At 41.2% G+C, this 22172-nt stretch overlaps 2 protein-coding genes across 18 annotated transcripts in view; one reads left to right on the forward strand and one right to left on the reverse strand.

Moving 5' to 3' along the window:
* The window catches only part of FBXO36 (F-box protein 36), a 109516-nt gene extending 104246 nt beyond the window's left edge, over positions 1–5270 (reverse strand). Inside the window, exon 1 of the mRNA XM_060106788.1 lies at positions 5165–5270. Coding sequence (XP_059962771.1) covers positions 5165–5260 — 96 coding nt within the window. The 5' untranslated portion in view covers positions 5261–5270. The remainder of the gene's footprint in view (positions 1–5164) is intronic.
* TRIP12 (thyroid hormone receptor interactor 12) overlaps positions 4571–22172 on the forward strand; it is a 144598-nt gene continuing 126996 nt past the window's right edge. For 5 of the 17 annotated variants that reach the window (XM_060106767.1, XM_060106776.1, XM_060106775.1 and 2 more), the window contains exon 1: positions 5700–5894. The gene's annotated coding sequence lies outside the window, so the exon portion shown is untranslated. Of the gene's footprint in view, positions 4620–4821; positions 4891–5674; positions 5895–6043; positions 6223–22172 lie in introns of those variants that run through there. The other 12 variants (XM_060106780.1, XM_060106786.1, XM_060106771.1 and 9 more) reach the window with 11 other exon arrangements.

Raw genomic sequence — 22172 nt, forward strand, 5'->3', positions numbered from 1 at the left:
GGCGTCTATATGACATGATTTCAATTTATTTGAGAATTTTTGTTCTTTAAGTTTTACTGGAGGGCAAATAAATCTATTCAGTAGACCATCTTTGCCTGACTTTATTTTCCACAACTCTCTCTCTTTCTCTCTTTTTTTTTTTTTTTGGCCTCACAGGTTGCATGATCTTAGTTCCCCGACCAGAGATGGAACCCAGACCACAGCAGTGAAAGCCTGTCCTAACCATGGACCATCCGGGAATGCCCTCCATGCCTCTCTTTTTTAGCTCATTAGTACAATCACACACCCAACAAGGCAAGGGAGGGCAGTCCCCTAGTTTCTCAAAAGTAATTACTACCTACATTGAAAACAAAAACGAAAGCAAAAATAAATGTAAGTCCAGGGAGTTTCTAGACACTAAAATCTCCTTAAAATTTTACAAGCAACCATTAACCCAACTTGCACCTCCTCTAAATTTGTGGAATTAGGCTCAGCCCAGCAAAGAAAAACACAGCAGGATCTTTGATGACACCGTTATTGATGCTGCCCAACATTTAGTGTGGAAAGTGGCTCAAAGGTGGTGCCGGTGAAACAGGAGGAAGATGACACACAGAGCAGGGCAACTTCTCAAAGTAAGTTATCCATTTATGTTTTCATTTTAAACCTTTATTGCTTTTCTCTGATTATAAAAATATTACTGTAGAAAAATTCAGATCTTTCAGAAATAGGCGATGCAGAAAGTGAAAGCAATCCATAACTCCATCCATAAGAGTGAATCACTCTAGCTTTTCCAACATTTAGTTAAAACAAAATAAAACTGTTGTTAATGTTCTTTTTTAAATGGGATCATACTATGTTTATTTAACTCAGCAACTTGCTTTCCTTGCTTAAGATTTTATTTGGTCTATTGAACAAATAAAAGATCCATCACATCTTTTTCAAAAGACTGAGTCATATTTTATGGAAAGGTTTACAATTATTTTACTCTGGTGTACATTCTTGCTCACATGTGAAAGCATTTTTGGATATAAAATCCTAGATATGGATTTGCTGGGCCAAAGGGTGCATGGATTGACATTTTTATTAGACTGTACTAAATTTTAAATCTTTCAAATTGAAAGATTTAAATCTTTAATCTTTTAACTTAAATCTTTCAATCTTTTAATTTAAATCTTTAAATCTTTCTCTGGATTGAAGTGGCACCAGCACAATTCTTTGTTGTGAAGTCACTGAAATGACAGCTTCCTGTCACAGGCTGGCATGGGACCTCAGGTGTTCTCAGTTTGTCAGTGCTACAGCTCTAAAGCATGTGAAAAATATTTGCCACTTTTGGGGAGTGAGCTTTCAGATTTTTTTTTTTTTTTCAGATGACATTAGCTTCAGGTATCTTTTTGGAGTTTTGAGTAAGATTTAATGAGATAGATAAAATAAGACTAATCTATTTTGTAATTCTTCATCCTTCTTTCATCTGCTGGAGTGACTATAACATATTGGTGCTCTTGGGGCAACCACCTGTGTTATTAAGAGCAAAAGGCCATATCTGCCAACTCTCATCTACTCATCATATAGTTACTGTTTCTAGCAGTTTCCCAATATTTGTCACATTAAACCTAAGTCACCAGTTCTGACCACCTTAAGCAACACTTCTATTTCAAGAGGACAAATAAGACAGAATTCCAAGAGTAAAATGCTTGTAACAGTACCCTCCTGGAACTCACGATCTAAAGTGATTTTTGCTTCCTCTGGACTCATAGATTTTAAAATGTTTGCACTATTCATTAACTTAGCAATTGCTCAAGAACCTCCTTTGGACTTAAAACAAAAGTTAAACCATTAGAGTGTTTGTATAAATCAAGTCACTAACTATATTCTTCTCACTAGACTATACGCTTCATGAGAGGAGGGACTTTGTTTGGTTCACTGATGATTCCCTGAATCTAGAACAGTACCTGGCATATAAAAGATGCTCAATATTTGTTGAAGGAATGATAAATTCTTCGAAGGCAGGAATATTCTTATATTTTGCATCCCCACAGTAAATGACAAGTTGCTGATTAAAATTAAGGAAAGGGGGGCTTCCCTGGAGGTGCAATGGTTAAGAATCCGCCTGCCAATGCAGGAGACACGGGTTCAAGCCCTGGTCTGGGAGGATCCCGCATGCCACGGAGCAACTAAGCCTGTGCGCCACAACTACTGAGCCTGCCTTCTAGAGCCCACAAGCCACAACTACTGAGCCCGTGTGCAGCAACTACTGAAGCCCGCGTGTCCTGGAGCCCATGCTCTGCAACAAGAGAAGCCACTGCAATGAGAGGCCCATGCACCACAACGAAGAGTAGCCCGCGCTCTCCACAGCTAGAGAAAGCCCGTGCGCAGCAACAAAGACCCAATGCAGCCAAAAATAAATAAATAAATAAATTTACATTTAAAAAAATAATAAAATAAAATTAAGGAAAGGATCTTCATTCAGAAACACAACTTAAGACTTTCTTAGAAGCTAAGTGTGAAATATCCCTGGCCTAAGTAATATTCAAGATTCTTTCTAGCCCTAACTCACTATGAATCTACTAGTTTTCAAAGAATTAGAAACCAATATAATATATATTATATATATAGAACTAGAGTAAAGAATAATTGGGTAAATCTTTGATTTAGAAAGCAGGGCACTGATTTTTCTAAGCCTCTGGATCATCATTATAAAGATCAGATTTGAGAATTAAGCTATATTGACCTCAAGCTATATTCTCTAAGTCCCTTTTTTGAAAGAAAAAAAAATCATGGCAACAAGTTAACTGGAAATGTCTCTATAAGCATAAAAGTATGATTTTAATGTCACTGTATAAGCAAGAAGGCAAAGGAAATACTAATGTACAATGTTTATATATTTTGAATTGTGGCAATAGTGGTATGATGCTAATGAGAGATATATCTGCCTTTAAATCAATGTCAAATGTGCAGTTATTTGGATTTAAAGCGAATAAAAATAAAAGCAATGAAAAAGAATAAAAAAGGGAATCACAGTGAAGGAAGCATCCATCTAAATCTGGAGCATATTTTGGATAATATACAACATTTTGGGGAATAAAGGCAGAAAGAAAGAGAAAATATGTACAAGAATCAATTTTAGAAAGTCACTCCAGAAAAAAGTCCATCTTATAAAACACATTGTAATTCTAGTCTTTTAGTACTTATTTATGTCAGATTGTCTCTCACTGGATGTTTGGTTTCCTGTGCTGAGACTTAGAAAACTTATCTTGTGGTTAGAAACTAGCATATTCTCAAGATGGTTGACTGAAAAGACTATTTTTTAGATTTACTATTTTTTTTACAACAAATTTTACTTTAAAAAGAGAGTGAATTAATCAGATTTGAGATTAACTCTCACTGGTAGAACTGTAGTGAATATACTCAGTCTACTTAAAAAAAGAAAAAAGATCAGAACTTGAAAAGGATTTCACATATAAGCAACAGGACAGAAGAAAAATAGGGCCTGAAATAGTTGAGAGTTTCTGAAGTGTTTTTAAAAAAAAAAAAGAAGAAGAAGAAAGAAAAAGAAAAAAATTAATACTTCTGGGGGAGGGGCAAGAAAAATGTCATGAAACAGTAGTTGAAGGAAGGCATGCGCCCAAGTTAGACGAGGGAGCAAAGTCTGAAGAACATCAACAACAGAACCATTCTTGGGGAAAACTAATACCAGGAGGACTGCTATGGTTAATTTTCTAAAACAGAAAGGTAAACAAGTAATTTAGCTTGTTGAGGCTTACAACATTACAGTATAATACACTTATAATACCAGGCTCGCAAGAATAAGAAACACTCAAACAATTTTTAAAGACAAGTTATGGAAAAGTCTGTAAAGTAAAAATTAGAACATTCTAACTTACTTGAGGTAGATAAAATAGAAAATGAAGTCAGAATACATAAAATATTGCTTTCAATCACTCATGCTAGATGTGAAGAATTGTTAGGATCATACATCTTATAGCAAATGGAAAACTGGCAATCCTAAAATAAATGTACAAGAAGAGTAAATTTCTGTCTTTAAGAAATTAAAGAAATTCCAATTAAATATGTAAAAATTTTCTTTAAAAGTGTTCAATTAAAAATTTAAGTTCGATAGGCTATCAATTGATATTACGCTTGTAATATTTATAAATCTTAGATCTAAAAATAAATATACATTATTTCTATTTTAAAAGATGCTTTTGAAGCTCTAAAAATCATTGTCTATTTTATTGAAGGGCTCATGGAAAAAACTGATGAAATATTCAATACGTACACCAAAACAAATATATACCAAGTTCTAAATTTCATTTTTTAGGAATACCATTTTTGAAAGTGCAAGGTGCACGAATATCTCGGTGACAGGTGTAAGCTCAGCGAGGAATCAGAAAGGAGTTCCGAGTGGAGGACCCATTTATCTTGATCATTTCATGGGCACAATAAATCATCCACAAAGCCCACCTTAAACAGCTAAAGTAGTCATAAAAATAGGCCGATAGTTACATGAGCGATAACATAATCCTGGGTCTTATTGTTGTGAAGCAGATGTCATTATGGGTGGGGCTGACGCGCAGAACAGCTGAAACATTTTTGTACCACCCCCCGCACACTTTCAGTGGGATAGAAGGGGCTCCGAAAAGGTAAGGAGAAAGCTCTCAACGCTCAATTCCTACTAGAAATAAGGAAGTTTTGATGTGGCCTTGGTACACGTAAAGACCACAATAAGATGTGAAAAATCCCCCATAATTAAACCCTCCCCTGGAAAAGAGATCTTCCTTTTCTCTCCTCCCCTGCCGGCTCCTCCTTGGGACACTTGGCTGAGTCTTTCTTTCCCTCCTTTCCACGCTGAGGTGAGGCTGCACGCAAGGCAGAGACGCCTGTTTTTCTTTTCGCGCGGAGGGAACTCTGCGGGTAGGAACCCGGGGTGACAGAAGGGAGCGGGCGGCGTTGTGAGGAGGCCAAGAAGGCTCGCCGGGTACGAGCCGGGCTGGGGTTGGGGAGGGACACGCGGGCCGCCGGGCCCGCAGAGGAGGCCGAGGTGACGAGGGAAATCTCCCGGCTCGAAGCAGGGACCCGGCGCTTCCGGCTGGCCACAGCCGCTCTCGGCCTAGCGCGGCTCGCGTTCCGGGCTCCACCGGGGCGGGCAGAGAGTTTACTAAAGAGGGTAACCGCGGTTCGCACTTGCCTGGGACCGGGTGACCAATAACTGGTAGTAGTCTTTGCTCGGCGCCGGGCCTTGTCCTACAATTTCGAACAGAGTCTCCGGCAGCCACGACGCCATCTTGGGACGCCACCACCGTCGCTAAGACAACCAGGAAGGGGCGGGGCCTGATTGGGGTCATGGGGCAAAAGCCCTGGTTTAAATTGAACCCTACTTTTGACCTGGCGGGGTATTTCTAACTTGGGGTGATTGTCCCCTCTTCCAAGGGTTAGAGGGAACTCTGAGCCGTGAAATTTCCACCTTGAGGTCCCGGGTGACCCGAAGGGGAATTAGTTCCTGCTACCACCGAGGGGAGGGGGTGACCCCGGCGGAGGGATACCAAGCGAAGTACCACATTCCCCTTCCTGGTCCCTCGAAGGGATCGGGAGGAGATCGCAGGCCGCTGGGGAAGTCGAGCCGGGCGTTGGGGGAGGGAGGGGTGATGTGATGGGCTGCGAGTAGGCAGTGGGGCCTGTCCCGCGGACGAGCCCGTCCGGCTGATTCGAAGGGAAAAGTAGTTCCCGGAGGGTGTTGGAACGGGCGGGGAGGGAGGCGGTGCGGACGGAGGCGCACGCCGGGCGCGGTGCTGCGGCTCAGCTGATAACTGAAGGGACCCGAGGAGCCGCCGCCGCCGCCGCCGGGGGGGGTGGGGGGAGCGAGTGGAAGTTACTGCCGCGCCACCGAGTCCGGACCGGAGACTTTGGGGCCCAACTAGGTAATTGGGGCGCAGTTCCGAGCGGCGGGGCCAGGCCTGGGGGAGGGGGCTGTGCTGAGGGGTTGGGGGGGTAGCGGTGGGGGGGGAGGAGCTGGAACAGAAAGTCCCAGGAAGCTCGGTTGTGTCATCGCCGCGATTCGGCCCTTGCTCGGCCTGTTCCTGGCGGCAGCGGCGGCGGGGCCGCGGAAGGACAGGCCTGGGGGTTTACGGGCTAGGCGCTCGAGGGAGACCGCGGCTGGAGGGACCGGGGCCGGGCGGGAGCGGGGGGGTGTCGCTGGGTGCCCCCTCCGGCCCCCCCGCAATGAGGAGGGCTCTACACGGAACCGGGGTAAGGCGTGCGGGTCTGGGGGAGCCCGGCGGGGGTCGGGGGGGCCGGAAGTGGGCTTTGGAGCTGGGAGGACGTCTAGGAAGAGAGAAAGTGGGGGGCCGGAAGTGCAGGTGGGGGGTGTGAAGACGGCAAGGGTTCCCCGGAAATGGGATGGGGGGCCCGGAAACCGGGAGAGGGGAGGCTCCTGGGCCAGGGACGGCCCGGAAATGGAAACTAGGGAGCAGCTCGTGTGACAACAGTTGTGGGAAGCGAGGGTCAGAGGAGGGAGAGGCCGGAGTGACTTTAGACCGCAGTAAGGGGTTTCCTGCCGAGGGGAATGGTTGAGGGCGGGCGAGGCCGGAGACGGGGTCTGCGCTGAGCAGTTGCTTCAGCCGTGGGAAGTTGAGGCTGAGGGAGGATGACGCCGAGAGAGGATGCAGGGGGGCGTGAAAGAGGCCGAGAAACTTGGCCGAGAGGGGCAGAGCATCCTTCTAAATAGATCAGCGTGGAAATTGGGGGGAGGGGGTCAGGACCTGTGGGAGGGAGGTGGACCAGTTGTCGCTCCAGTCGTATTAGCATTCAAAGCGAGTCAGGCGATTAATTTATTTATATGTGGATTACATAAAACCTATTATAACGTTTGTCCATTCGGTTCACCCTCCCTCTCTCCTCCATCCCCCTGCATAGTGAGTGGGTTTCTAGTTCTGAAACAAGTTAGAGGGGAGTTCAAATAACGAAGGTGGTAAAATCCCCCATCCTGTCCTTTCTTCGTGTTGCTCCTTTCCTCATGTTGCTCCTTTCCTCAGAATAAGAGAAATCTTTCATTTTCTGGAGGAAAAAAAAATAAAGATTTAAAAACACGTGCACGTCGTGGGGCGCGGGGGGGCTGGGGGTATCTTAGACATTTGAACTCCTGCTGGGGGACGGGAGGGAACTGGTTACCCCGTGTGGCGAGGAGGGAACGGAAGGGGCTGCTCCTAAACCCTTAAGACAGATTGGTTTGTGTCTGATAACGCCGTTTTACTTGGAAGGAGGTGTAGCTTAAGCTCCGTGCCTGGCGGTGGGTCTGGTTCAGTTGCTTCGTTAGGTCACTGGGGGAGAGAGAGTGTCAGTGTGGGAACGTGGGGCTGTGTGGGGCGGGAGGACGTTTAATAGCGCCGTGGATCTGTTCCGAGTGGACGTCTCACTGCTCCCCTGCTGCCTCCCTTCCTCGTCGGCCTTCCCCGATCTTGCCTGGACTGCCAGCTCACCCGATCCCCGGGCTTTCCTCTGGTTTGTAGGCCCTTCCGTGGTGTGTTGAACTTTCTGTTCCTCTCCAGTCTCTTTAGCTATTTTTGGCAGTTCATTTGTTAAAGACCTGGAAAGTTGAGGCTCAGAATCTCCTCTCCAAAAGCAAAACAAAACAAAAAAAATACGGAGTAGAAAGTTGAAAGAGCTATTGAGTGGGGTAAAAAACCGACGTTCGGAACAAAGGTCCTAGTTGTTAGAGAAGAAGGCAGGAGGCCTATGTATGAGGCCTGTGTGTGTCGCATTTACCCGGGGCGGGGAGCAGTTAGAGCTGAGGAGTGATATTATCAGAGGTTTAGAGACGATAAATGGCAGAGGGTTTTATTGAGGCTTATTTTCATATTTAGAGCATGCAAAGAGATCAGTATTAAGTGTGAATTTTAGAGGAGACAGTTTCCAATTGTTTTAGAAACTCCGTGCTCCACATTCAGCCCCAGCTTTTATGTCATCTTTGTGAAATTGGGGAGCTTTTATTTCATTTATTTTAAGCTTAAAGAGAGCACATTAACATGGCTAGGGGTTGTGGGCTTTGTCCACATCTGCCTTTCTGTGAATGTGCCAATATCCATAAGAATTGAAGAACTGTAATTAAGATTATCATTGTTTCCATTCGCTTCCCAGTTTTTTCAGGAGTTTGAGTGATTTTTAAGTCTGTTCAGCTGACGTTTCCTATTTAATTTGTGTCCATGAACAGGCTTTTTGTTTTATTTTTCATTTACTTTCTAAAAGTTTTAGAACACTTTTGGCAGCTAGAGTTCCTGAAGGTGCTAAACAAATATTTTTAAGATGAATGGGATGCTAGGCTAGGGTAAAATCAGTGCTTTCGCCTAGCAAAGTAAATTTGAAGGAATGTTTACTTTTCCATTCTAACTTTCAAGCTTACTGCATTTGTTATCTGGTTAAGGTTATATGATCCTATTTTAAGGACATCATCCTAGCAAAGAAGACACATGCTGGCCTGGGAATTCGTAACACTGCCGGTTAGTAGCTCTGTGACCTTGAGCTATTCTCTGACCCTGTCTGGCCTCCATTTATTTTAATCTGTAAAATGGGGGTGGATAGTCCCTGTCTCACCTACCAGCTGGTTGTGAGATCCAGTGGATATAATGGCTGTGAAAAACTACAAACTGCTAAGTAAGTTTAAGACAGTTGTCATTAGCTTTAGAAAATTACATTATCTATTTTGAGGTAATTACAAAAAGATAACTTTCCTCAGTGGTGGTGGTGGGCGGTGTCTATGTAAGGTAGGTTGGAGATACGAAGTTTATAGCACTTTATAATTTGAAGTTGCTCCTAGATTGGTAGTGGAACTTGGGCCCAGTTTTTATGTTACAGTAATTTTTTTTTTTGCATCAGTATTCTTGTTCACCAAACACTGTTAATTCTGTTGAGAGAAACTTCAGACAGATTTCTTTGTGTTTTTATTATGGATAAAATTTATACCTATTCTGGTTTGTGGCTCTTATGAAATTGACTTTCTAATATCAGAGACTACGATTAAGGAAGAACATTGCTGAATCTTGATCCATTTTCTTTATGGAATATGGGGAGTTTTTTGTTTTTAATTCTTTTAAGTGGATGGGTGGGGTTCTTGATGAGCAAATGTGATACCAATTGACGCTTTATTTTTGCCTGTTTGCTGAGGTAATTTGATGGACTCAAATTGAAAAAGCAACCTGCTTGTTGCTTTTCGTCTTCATCCAGGTTCTTGCTCCTGCCAGCCTGACATGCACTTTTCCCACATTTGAATCATTTTAGGTTCACTGCAACTCACGAGCACTTCCTCAAAAGTTTCTACCCCATGATCTTTTCCTTTTATTCCTTTGTTATCTATATGTGCTTCATTTTGTGATTATAGTGCTAGGTTTGTGGACATGCATTGCCTTTGTTTCCCTGACTGAATTATATGCTTCCTGAGGGCAAGGATTATCTAAATGTCATTGTGTTATGCCTGAAGGTATACTCATAAACCTGATTAAAAATAACACCCATTTTCCTTCCCACTCCAAACCAATAATGTTACCCTGGCCTTGCTGGCTATGCAGCCAGTCTTCCTGCTTGGAAAGGTTCTTGGCCCCAACACATTTCTCAGGATGCTGTTTGGTGTAGGGCTCACAGTCTCTGACATCTTCCTCACTACTGTGCCATCAGAGTGCCTGGGTAGGGTGGAAGAGTAAGAATTTGGTGGATATTATATAAGACATATAATTTGTAGGTTGTTATATAATCTTGGTGCTTGTAGTTCTTAACATGTAGTGTTAGCTTTACATTTGTGTATTTTCTTTTAGTGCCTGGGTATAGTTCAGACAGCTATGCTACAGATTTCTTAAAGGCATAAACCTCTAGCAAATTGTTCTTTACAGTCTCGACCTGGTCTGCTAGGTTACTCTGTACACAGTGTGTGCTTGCTGTTATTTATGGTAAATAGATAAACACACTAATGACGAACCAGTCTTTTGATTTTTATTTAAGTAAAACTTAACTTGGCTGATGTCCTGGATTTGTAAAAATGCAGTTCTTTATCCCAGTTTATTGATAGTTTCAGGGTATGGGCAAAAGAAGTTGTTTCCTAGACTGAAATAAGTCTGCTCGATAGTTTTTCTCTGAGGAATTAGAGATTTTGGTTTTGATTCTTCAGTAGTTTCATTAAACTGGATTGGCCAGAAGAAAAAGCTTCTTGGCGATTTTTCAGACTTACCGGTTTTGTCTTGAGTGTGCAGGAGCTGTTAATAGTCAGTTTTGCCGTTATGCTTGATACAAAAAGTCATTCTAGGGGCCTAGAGTAAAAAAGCTGCCTGTTACTTTGTTCTTTCATTAATGAGCAGGACTGTTCAAGTGAATATCTGATGTGAAGGTAAAAGACTTTGGTTCCAGTTCTGGCAATGCCTTTTCTATGTTTGTGACCTTGGACAAGTAATTTAACCTTTGTGAGCTTCAGGTGCCTAACCTGAAATATGTGGTTATGGCCACCGACCCTAGAGTTAATTGTCATATAAATGCTCAACGCTCTTCAGGAGATTAGACTACAGAGATGGATTGGAACACAGAGCCCTTCCTCCACTGGTTCATTGCTGCATTGACCATTCCCTCATTTGTTAACGCTGTTCTACTTAGAACATACTTTTATCAATATTATGTATGTAGGTATTCTACTTGAAACTATTTTGAGCATAGAATAGTATTCCTTAGTTGATTATGAATTCCTTGAAGTTAGTCATAACTCTTTTATTCCTAGAATCTAGCACAGTGCCTGGCCCTTAATAAAGATTCTTTAAATGTTTATTAAAGGAATAAGCCTTGTGTGAATAAGATGATTCTGAAAGTGAAAATATTTTGTAATGGTTTAATGTAATGTCCTATTTGATTTGTTTCGATAAACATTTTGGATCACTATTAATGCTAACAAGATTTTGGGAGTTTTCTTCTTAATCTGTTGGTATATATTTTAGAGACTGCAAGTTACTTTGAATAATACATATTAAAAATAATTCGGGCAAAGCCATTTCATATTCTTTAATTGTCCATTATTTGCATGTACTAGTTGATCACTTAAATGCTTCATGAGGCCCTAAGTATGTTTTGAGACAGTGTGCGTGTTTGTTAAGAATAAAACGGAGGGGTATTTTTTTGGTTTTTTTGTTGTTTTAATAAATTTATTTATTTTTGGCTGCGTTGGGTCCCCGCTGCTGCACGCGGGCCCCCTCCAGCCGCGGAAAGCGGGGGCCACTCCTCATTGTGGTGGCTGCTCTTGTGGAGCACGGGCTCTAGGAACGCAGGCCCAGCAGCTGTGGCGCACGGGCCCAGCTGCTCCGTGGCACGTGGGATCCTCCCCAACCAGGGCCCGAACCCACGTCCCCCACACTGGCAGGAGGAATCCCAACCACTGCGCCACCAGGGAAGTCCCAAAATTGAGTTTTATACATCATTTTAGCTTACTCTGTTTCTTTTTAGAAAGGGTGTATTTATTTCTATAAATATGTTATTACCCCTACATGGATTCTTGAATGCTATTTATAAGCTGAAGTGTCTATCAACAGGCCTTCAAGACTTCAAGTTACAGCATTTCAATGCGTATGTTAATCAACTTGTTGGCTTTCATAACCAGTGAGTTCCACCCCGACTTCACAATTCCTACTCATTCCACCCATGGGCAGCATTCTGAATAAATAGATGTAACTTGTGCCGTCTTAAGGTCACATTAACTCATTTTGAAGTCCTCTTAGTGGTAAACATGTGTGATGCCCTGGAAACCCAAAGTGAGTTTGTACAGATAGCCTATTTGAAATTCACTCTTGAGTTGTAATTTAAGCCGCTTTGTGTCCTTAGAGAGCAGGTTCATGGAGATCATATGGAGGGCCTCCCCCAGCCCCCTTTTTAAAAAAAATTTGTAAAACCCAGGTGCTTGTAGTTGCCTTGTAAACAGCAAATGTGTGAAAATTCTGTAACTTCTATGGCCCCAGTATTTTGTAATCCTGTTTTGCACTCTTGGCTGCATGCAGTCAGATTGGGCTGTTTGTTCCTCTCTGAACACACCCAGGAACTTCATTCTTGCCTTGGCTTTGATTGTCTGTCTACCTGGGTTGTTACCCCTCCCCCATCTTGTACCTTTTGTAGCTACATGTACACCCTTAACTTTCTTTTTTTTTTAATTTTATTTATTTATTTATTTATACAGCAGGTTCTTATTAGTTACCCATTTTATACATATTAGTGTATATATGTCAATCCCAAACACCCTTAACTTTCTTCAGTAGCTCCTGTAAGATTTTCAGTCTTCACTCTCTTCTCCCCTTCTCCCTTCTGCAACATTTTATTTGTTTCAGTTATGGCTTTCACAGTTTGTCTTATTAGTTGTTTACATCTTTTTTACGATATCTTTGGCTTCTTGGGGGTAGAGGTCCCATTCTTCTCTCCTCACAGAGGTTGGCACAAAGCTCCAACATAATGTGTTGTACATGGTAGGTGGCAGTGGTAGAGTTCATTTTGGTGACACACTGAGAAACTATATTGTGAAATAATAGTAAAGTATTGACACAGTTTACTGTGAACTTGCTTATTTTATTTTATTTTATTTTTTGGCAGCTTGCAGGATCTTAGTTCCCCGACTAGGGATTGAACCCTGGTCCCTCAGCAGTGAAAGTGCAGAGTCCTAACCACTGGACCGCCGGGGAATTCCCTCAACTTGCTTATTTTAGTTTTTCAGGGCTTGGTAGCTGAGTGTAGGATCCTAGAATATAAAATTTTCAGAATTAGGCTCATTAAAATCAGGTACTTAAGGGATTGTTAAGGCACTGGACTGTTTTAGTGACTTGGTTACCCCAGGTTTAGCATTTGGGGATTATGTTCATTAGTAGATGAAAGTTTGTTTATCATTACAAGTTTTTATCGAGTGCTTACTGTGCACCACAGGACTGTGCTGGGAAGAATACAAAAAGGACTTAGTTTTTGTCCTTTGAGTTTCATTATATTTCGTTTAGTTGATGATCACTTTTATTCTTAAACTGACTTGATAACTATGTATAATTAGCATAGAGAAGTATTCTGTAAATATTTTAAATGCAAGTTTTCTGCATTTAGAAAACCTGATATGAGAGTCTAATTTAAGAAACAGATGAATTAGGGCATGCTTTTTTGGCTGTACTGAATAAATTGTTGGAAGTGCCTTCATTGTACACATATTTCATCAGTAACGAATGCATGTGCATTTCTGGTTCCATATAAGGTTTACCCTCTTGGAGAGTGCTGAGGAAAAATAAGAGACTTATAAAATGAGACCTCTTATTTCAAAATGTACTAATATTGCAGATAAATTCAAATTACGTCAAAAGAATATAACATTGTGCATATTTGTTATTAAGTACAAAGTTGAGTTTTATACAGTGAGTACTAAGAAGTTTAGAGAGAGACTGATGTTATTGAGGAAGACTTTATGGAGAGAGGGGGGGCTTGAGCTGGCCCTTGGATAGGTGTAGAAAGGACCGGGAGCCTAAAGGAGTAGTTGTGGCGAGGGTCTAATGGCCCTCTGGAGTAGAGGGTCCACATTTATGAAATAACAGGAAATTTGGGCTGAGATTATTGAGGTTCTTAAATGGGAGATTAAGAAATTCGATTTAAATAGATGTGTTGAAGTTACGGTAGATACATGAATAGGCAGTGACAACATGAAAAGATATTTAATTTGTAAATGAACTGAAAAGAAAACTAAACGTGCTTTTAGATCTTATTTATCTTTTTATGAAATTGCTTCCCTTTCTAGGACTGCATATAAGGGTCTTTGTGGTAAGTTTTGGGGCAATAAAAGCAGTGGAGGTCAAACTTACTTCTTGTTCAGTTTCCCTGCTTAATAGTTTAAAAAGTTTTGTTCTGTAGGCAGGAGCTGGTTAAGTGTCTAAATGACTCCCACTGCCCCTCTGTTCAGTCACAGAATTCTTCCTTTAGTGGAAGCTGGCAGTCATTTTCCCTTAACTCATTCAACTATTGTTTATTCAGAGATTAAAAAAAAGTCGGTACTGTTTAAGAATTAATACATGTTTTTTGTGAGTTACTCAGTTATTTGTCAAGTCTTATTTATAGGAAAACCTTTTGTTTAGTATCTAATGCACTAAAAAAATGTTTAAAACAAAAGCAAATTGTGGTTTAAGTTTTTACGTATTTTTTTAAAAGGTGCAAATTAATATTAATCAAGTTAAATATTTTAATAAAATATTTGCCTCGCACTCTGGTTGATGTCACAGTAGACTATTTGTTACCCTTTTACTTTTGCAAAAGTACGTACAACAGGATTTCAAACATGGGAAAACAGGTTACATGTGGCTGAAGGGAAAATAAAGCAAAAGAGAATATTTTATTTGGGGGTCTGGTAACCCTAATATTTAGCTTTCTTTAGCAGCTTTTGTTTCTAGTATGTTCTTGTACACTGCTCTCTGTAGTTTGAATTAACTTGATTTTTCCGTATGTGGGGATGGCAGAGATGCTAGCTGTTAGTGCAAGTTTATGATGTAAAATAATACATTAAGGCTGTATAGTATAAAATTTATGGGGTTTTGTGGACTTCAGAATAAAAACATTTGTGTATTTTACTGCTGCAACAGGCACTAGTGCTTATTTTTCTGCAAGACAGTCATGCAGCTTCCTAGTTTTTTCCTTTATCAAGCATGTATTTCCATTTCTTCTGCCCACCTAGGGAAAGCAGGTGGGTTAGTCTCCAGAGGAAATTAGGCCTGATCTCTGCCCTTCCATCTCATATCAAAAAGTATTTGGGCCCTTCTCCCAGTAGATGGCAACAATTAGGCTCGTGTTTGTTTTTTTGTTTTTTTTTTTTGCTGTACGCGGGCCTCTCACTGTTGTGGCCTCTCCCGTTGCGGAGCACAGGCTCCGGACGCGCAGGCTCAGCGGCCATGGCTCACGGGCCCAGCCGCTCCGCGGCATGTGGGATCCTCCCGGACCGGGGCACGAACCCGTGTCCCCTGCATCGGCAGGCAGACTCTCAACCACTGCGCCACCAGGGAAGCCCACTAGGCTCGTTTTTGAGAAGATTCTGTAGTTCTTAACTTCGTGACCAGACCTGTTGGCTAATTATTTCTCAACTGTCATTAGGAATTTTAGTATTGATTTTCACATTTTGGCCTCAAAATACTTTTGTCAGAAAACGACACTTTTAATTGCAGAGTTCATCTCCTCTTCACCCTGTCTTTTGGCAAGTTTTGCCCTTCCCGTTGCTGCTGTGCGGTGAGACTCGGGGAATTTCGGCCTTTGGTGTGGCCCCGTAAGACGATCTGCCGCTGCCGCCTCTAACCAGCTAGTGTTACTTCTCAGCTGCCTGGATGTTAGGCCATGCCATGTTTTCCCCAGGTATCTTTCTCATTACACAAACTACTGGGAGGAATCACTAAAGAGATAACAGACCATCATTTGGGATGGTCTGGATCTTCGTTGTAGCACCTGTTTTAGGTGATATTCAATTTACATTTCTTGCATCAGCTGAGGTTTTGGTAAACTTAATGTTTGCTGGAATAGCAGCTTTTCTATCTCTTCTGTGGGCTGGGCCTTCTGCTTCACTCATGCGTTTACTTATATTCAGCATATTAATGCTTTGGTTTTTGTTACTAAAGTTAAGAGGATTCATAATGGTGCCGTTAACTTGAGTTGACTATATTTAGAGAAACTTAGAACTTTTTCAGGATACTTGCTGAGTTTACTTGAACATATAATGCTATATAGTAAAGGATTTGGGATGTTTCCGTGTTACTTAAGAGTTTTAAAATTAGGAATGGCTTAATCCATAGTTCTTTTAAGGTATGTGAGGCCAAGGACTTAGTAAAACTATAATTCTAAAAAATTCTGCAATTATTTCTGTTTTAAGGGCTGGTATTAGCATCATGGTACAAGGGAAGAAATTATCTTGGTTTCAGCAACTGCTGCATTGATTTTTAAAGGTGTTTCTTGAACTGAATAAGCAATACTCTCAAATCTAGAAAAACAACCATTTAAGACATCTCTGTTCTCAGTGAAGTTAGTCTGAAGTTAGCAGTGGAGGTGGAATTAATATATATGAATAATAAGCAAGTGGTATGTATTATTATAAGTAGTTTTGAACACTTATTATTTCATGTCCTAGGTTAAGGTACAGGATGATGAAGATATACAGATGTGGTGCTTGACCTTGAGTTTATAGTCTAATTAGGAGGGGGTGGTAAACTTGGGGACAAATTAACCATAAAAACTCTTAAGCTGAATTATGAGACATAAGTCAGATGCCTCATCAGGTGACTAGCTGTTTGGAATAGAGAATATGGTAAAAATATTACCAAGATATTTCTCAGAATAGTCGTGTTATCTGCATCCATGTATACTTGCCCACATAGAATTCTGAATTCAGTTCTTCGTTTCGTTACCCTTGTGATGTGACTTTCGCTGTAGGTATGTTTAATATAGTCAGTAGTGATATAAATCAGTCCAGTGGTATGGGAGATTAATGGCATAATAATAGTAAGGAAAGGCTTCTTCATGAATAAAAGCTACAGCAACTAACCTCTATTGAATTCTTTCCTTGGTGCAATGGTATTTTACATGGGTTAACAGAGTCTCCGGGGGTGGGGTGGGATGGAGATGGACAGGTGAGTGGGTGAACTGAAGAGTCGGACATTCTAGACAAGGAGTGTAATGAGGGCGAATGAGTCTGTATCAGAAGAGGATATAAATTTTCAGAAGTGGAGAGGAGAGTTAACTGTGCTAAGTAAATATATTCTGCATTCTGTGTTTATTTTAATGACTTCCTTGTCCTATATCTTTACATAAGGAAGATAGCCATATTCTTCCTATGCTTTGAGTATCCCTGGGTTATAACCCCAATTGGAATAACAGCAAAAATATAAATATAATAGAAAATAAGATGGAAGTGTGACTCAATATCTGTGTATACATGTACATGAACATTTCTCCTTAAAGTTGGCTTTTTTTTTTTTTTTTTTTTTTTCCTTTGCGGTACACGGGCCTCTCACTGTTGTGGCCTCTCTCGTTGCGGAGCACAGGCTCCCGACGCGCAGGCTCAGCGGCCATGGCTCACGGGCCCAGCCGCTCCACAGCATGTGGGATCTTCCCGGACCGGGGCACGAACCCGTGTCCCCTGCATCGGCAGGCGGACTCTCAACCACAGGGAAGCCCAAAAGTTGGCATTTTTATCATGTAATTTTAATCAGTTTTCATAGAAAATTTTGCTTTTCCATGGCTACGCATGTTTATATATTTTGAAGGAAGTGTCATTTAGAAAGAATATGGGCTTTGAGGCTAGACACTGTTTAAACAAGGTCCCCATATGCCAGCTGTGTGATCTTGGGCAAGTCATTTAAACTCGCTGAGGCTTAGTTTACTTGGGTATAAAATAGGTTGCTGTTAGGATCTTACATAAATAGTATATACTTGATAAATAGTAGCTGCTGCTATTTTTATTTATAGTGATAAAGGAAAAAAATGTATGTTAATTTGACTATTTAGGGGAGGGTTTACACAATATCATCTTTCAGAACAGGGGTCAGCAAACGTTTTTTGCAAGGCACCAGATGGTGAATGTTTTTGGCCTTGCAGGTCAGCTCTTGTAGGGTGAAAGCAGCCATTGACCCTGTTCTCCTGAAACTTTACAAAGTGAAGTGGTTGTCCAGATTTGGCCTGTGGGCTGTAATTTGCCACCCTCTGTTCCAGAATATTACTTGCCACTGTTTACTTTGTTCATAGGAATTTAAAACGCTATCTGTATGTTTCAAAGATAACATGATAATGTCTAAGTGATAAAGGAGTTTAGGGTAAGTGGTTGAGAGCAAAGATTGGGATTCAGGACTTCCCTGGTGGCGCAGTGGTTAAGAATCCGCCTGCCAATGCAGGGAACACGGGTTTGAGCCCTGGTCCGGAAAGATTCCACATGCCTCAGAGCTACTAAGCCCGTGCTCCACAACTTCTGAGCCTGCGCTCTAGAGCCCGTGAGCCACAATTGTTGAGCCCGTGTTCCACAACTCCTGAAGCCCGCGCGCCTAGAGCCCGTGCTCCGCAACAAGAGAAGCCACTGCAAAGAGAATCCTGCGCACCGCAACGAAGAGTAGTCCCTGCTTGCCGCAACTAGAGAGCCCGTGCGCTGCAACTAGAGAAAGCCCACGTGCAGCAACCAAGACCCAATGTAGCTAAAAATAAATGAATAAATTTATTTATTTATTTAAAAAAAAGATTGGGATTCAACTTAAATTTTGGCTCTAATGCTATTAGCAGTGTGACCTGCGGTAAGTCACTTCATTTTGTCTTCAGTTTCCCCACCTGTAAAATGGGAATAATAATAGGTTTGTTGTAAGGATTAAATTAGTTAATATGTAAGACTTTTAGAACAGTGCCTGGTACAGGATAAGTGCTCAGTGTGTTAACTGTTGTTAGTAACCATTCTTTTTGAGCGGAAGCATTTTTATTTTCCTTTCCTTTATTGCTAGCCTATCTAAAACAACAGGTTTGAGAAGAGAAGATGGATTTCTCTGAATCATCTTGGAATTACTTGAGTGACAGAGTTTTAGGCTTTGAAGGAGGAGATCAGTTGAGAGTGTTGGTAGACTTTGTACCAAGATGGACTTGGGTTCTAGTTTCCTAGTTGTTTGACCTTGGGCAAGTTGCTTAATGTGTAAATTATAGAAAATACATAATTTACAGGATTCCTTTGAGGTTTTTTTTTAATATTTATTTTTGGCTGCATCACATCTTCGTTGTGGCACGTGGGATCTTTTCATTGCAATGCACAGGCTCATCTCTAGTTGCAGTGCACGGGCTCAGTAGTTGCGGCATGTGGGCTCTTTAGTTGTGGCATGCAGGCTTAATTGCCTCACGGCATGTGGGACCTTAGTTCCCCCACCAGGGATTAAACCCACGTCCCCTGCATTGGAAGGTGGATTCTTAACCACTGGACCACCAGGGAAGTCCCTTCTTTGAGTTTTTAATGAAAGTGAAGTATTAAGCACACTGCCTAGTTCACAGTTAAGTAGCTATGTTACATTTTTTTGATTAGGATTTTGCCTCCTAGGAGGAATTTAATAGTAGCTTTTATTCTGATATTTCTTTTAAATGATGACTTTTTTTCACAGTTGTATTAATGTATAAAGACAGTGTGAATTTATTATTTTTAAGATGTTATAATTTTGGTGTTGAGTACACTTAATAGTTAAGATGAAACTTTAAAGATTGAAGGAAAAATATTCCTGACCTGGTATTACATTGTTTTGAAAAGCTTTTTGGGGGGCAGTTTCTTCTTCTTTTTTTTTTTTTTTTGCGGTACGCAGGCCTCTCACTGTTGTGGCCTCTCCCGTTGCGGAGCACAGGCTCCAGACGCGCAGACTCAGCGGCCATGGCTCACGGGCCCAGCCGCTCCACGGCATGTGGGATCCTCCCGGACCAGGGCACGAGCCCGTGTCCCCTGCATCGGCAGGCAGACTCTCAACCACTGTGCCACCAGGGAAGCCCCAGTTTCTTCTTTTGATCTAGGTTCACAGGTTTATAAAAATGTTATAAAAGTAGTGTAAGGAGTATCCCATATTCCCTTTATCCACTCTCAAGTTCAAGGTTTTATTGTTGTTGTTAGACTATAAATTTGTTTTCAAACTTTTTAATCAAAAACTTTTTTTTTTTTAAAGAAATAGATGTGGTAAAATCTACTGAAAGAAGGTCAGTGTGGTGAACACTTTTTTTTTTCATGTGGCTCTTTACCAGTGGTTGTTCACTTTTCATAGCGCTGTGAATGCGCTGGAATGTCTTGGTCCTGACTCTTGGCCATCATTGGTGAACATTATTATACGGAGTCTTAAGGTCCTCATTGGCAGCTGGACATTCCTAAATACGCTGCTTTTTAAGGGAATTACTTGCTTTGCTTTGTTCAATGAGTGCCGCCCCGCTTCCCCGTCCTTACTAGTTGGTGGGCTTGGATATGTTTAGACCCTACTCTCTAGCTTTATAGTGTTGAGTTGCAAAACTACTTGGCTAGAATTGTGTATTAAGTGGGTAAGTTGAGAGTGAGGGCTTGTGTCACGTGGTTTTAAGAGTGATAATTCTTGCAGCTCAAAGGTATTTCAGTATTTTTCTTTTTAGTTGAGGAGATCAGTAAGGCCTTTTAAAAATAGATACTTTAAACCTCTGGCTTCTGATAATAGTTAAAAAAAAAAAAAAAAAAGCAAGTACCTTTATCTGAAGTAGCTAAGGGCCTGTTGTATACCAGGCAGACATATGCAAAACCTTTTGCCCTTAACTTTCTCATCATATCTTTTCCTAAATGCCTAAAATTACTAATTTTAATCCTAAATTTCCTGAATTCCTAAATGTCTTTCCCTTTGCCTACCATTCCTTAGTAATGGCTCCTACTATCTGTACTTGCCTGCTTGAAGAGTCTTAGGTAAGAGGACTTAAATATTTAAAAAAATAAACATCTAAGTTTACAATAGTTTCAAATTTACAGAAAAGTTGCAAAGATGGTTACCCTATACTCCTCACCCAGTTTTTTTAAGATCTTCCATTACTGTGATATATTTGACTCAACTAATGAGCCAATACTGATACATTATTACTACTTACACTTTATTTGGATTTCCTTAGTTTTCTTTTTTTATAAATTTATTTATTCATTTATTTAATTTTTGGCTGCGTTGGGTCTTCGCTGCTGCACGCGGGTTCTCTCTAGTTGCTGAGAGCGGGGGCTACTCTTTGTTGCGGTGTGTGGGCTTCTCACTGCGGTGGCTTCTCTTGTTGGGAGCACGGGCTCTAGGCGCGCGGGCTTCAGTAGTTGTGGCTGGTGGGCTCTAGAGCGCAGGCTCAGTAGTTGTGGCGCCCGGGCTTAGTTGCTCTGAGGCATGTAGGATCTTCCCGGACCAGGGCTTGAGCCCGTGTCCCCTGCATTGGCAGGCGGATTCTTAACCACTGCACCACCAGGGAAGCCCTGGACTTCCTTAGTTTTTACCTAATGTCTTTCTGTTCCAGGATCCCATCCAGGGTGCTGCATTACATTACATTTAGTGAGCAACTTTTAAAAACTCAGAATTTTTGAGGCATGTGTTTCTCATTATAAAGTACAAAGTGATAGTTAAAATCTGAATAAAGAAAAATATAAGAAAATTAAGCACCATACATAATCTTACCATCTTATATAAACATTTTTGTATTTTCTTCTAGCTTTTGTTTTAATAAAAATGGGTCCATATTATCTGTTTCCCCCGTGCTATTATGATGAACATTTTCCTATTTCATTATGAGTTCATCATTAGTTTGCTTTGTATTTATTTGACTTAACCATAATTAATCCAGTCTTCTAGTCCTTTGTTAGAATTTAAAAAAACTGTTGGGAGGAATAGTTTTGTACCTAAAGCCAATTTTTTAAATGAGGTGTCTTCCTTGTGTTTTGTATTAACTTGGGAAATGTTCTCGTATGTATGTGAGACGTGTGTGTGCTGTGGCAGTCCGTGGGAAGAGTTGGAAGGCTCCTCATGACTTTCAGGGTCCTGCGTGGGCTGGCTCTTGCCCACCACTTTGACGTCATCTCCTACTTCTTTCACCGTTTACTGGCTTTTCTTGTTGGCCTGCAAAGCTCTTCTAGATCTTACCTGGCTGTTTGTTGCCTCATGCATGAGGTCTTGGCTCAGATGTTACCCCTCAAAGAGACCTTACTTGGTCACCCTATCCATAGTAATTCATTTATCAGATAGGAACATTTCACCTGCAAATACTAGAAAACATGACTAACAGTGTCTTAAACAGACTGGGGTTCTTTTTTCCTCATACAACATGGTTCAGCTGTACAGTGGTTCCAGCAAGGACCAGGCTCTGTGTGTTTTTCTGCTCTGCCTTCCTTAGCAAGTGGTTCTCTTGGACACCAGATAACTGTCATGGCTCGAAGGCATTGTGTCCATCTTATATTGGAGGCAGGAAGGAGAAGATGTTTTTTTTTTTTTTTTTTTTTTTTTTTTTTAATACAGAAAGCAAAAGTATTTCTGGAGGATGATTAGCGTACCTCACCAAAGCTCTTACTGGGGAGAACTAGGTCACACCTCTGGCAAATATAAAAAGGTAATGGTATTTTTGTACAAAGGTAGGTTTAGACCACTGCCTTTTAAAAATTCTTTTGATTTGCAGTCCATGATAAGAAATGCCTTACTTTGCATCACCAGTGTATATGTAGA

Source organism: Mesoplodon densirostris, chromosome 8, assembly GCF_025265405.1.
Source record: "Mesoplodon densirostris isolate mMesDen1 chromosome 8, mMesDen1 primary haplotype, whole genome shotgun sequence".
Taxonomy (NCBI): Eukaryota; Metazoa; Chordata; class Mammalia; order Artiodactyla; family Ziphiidae; genus Mesoplodon; species Mesoplodon densirostris.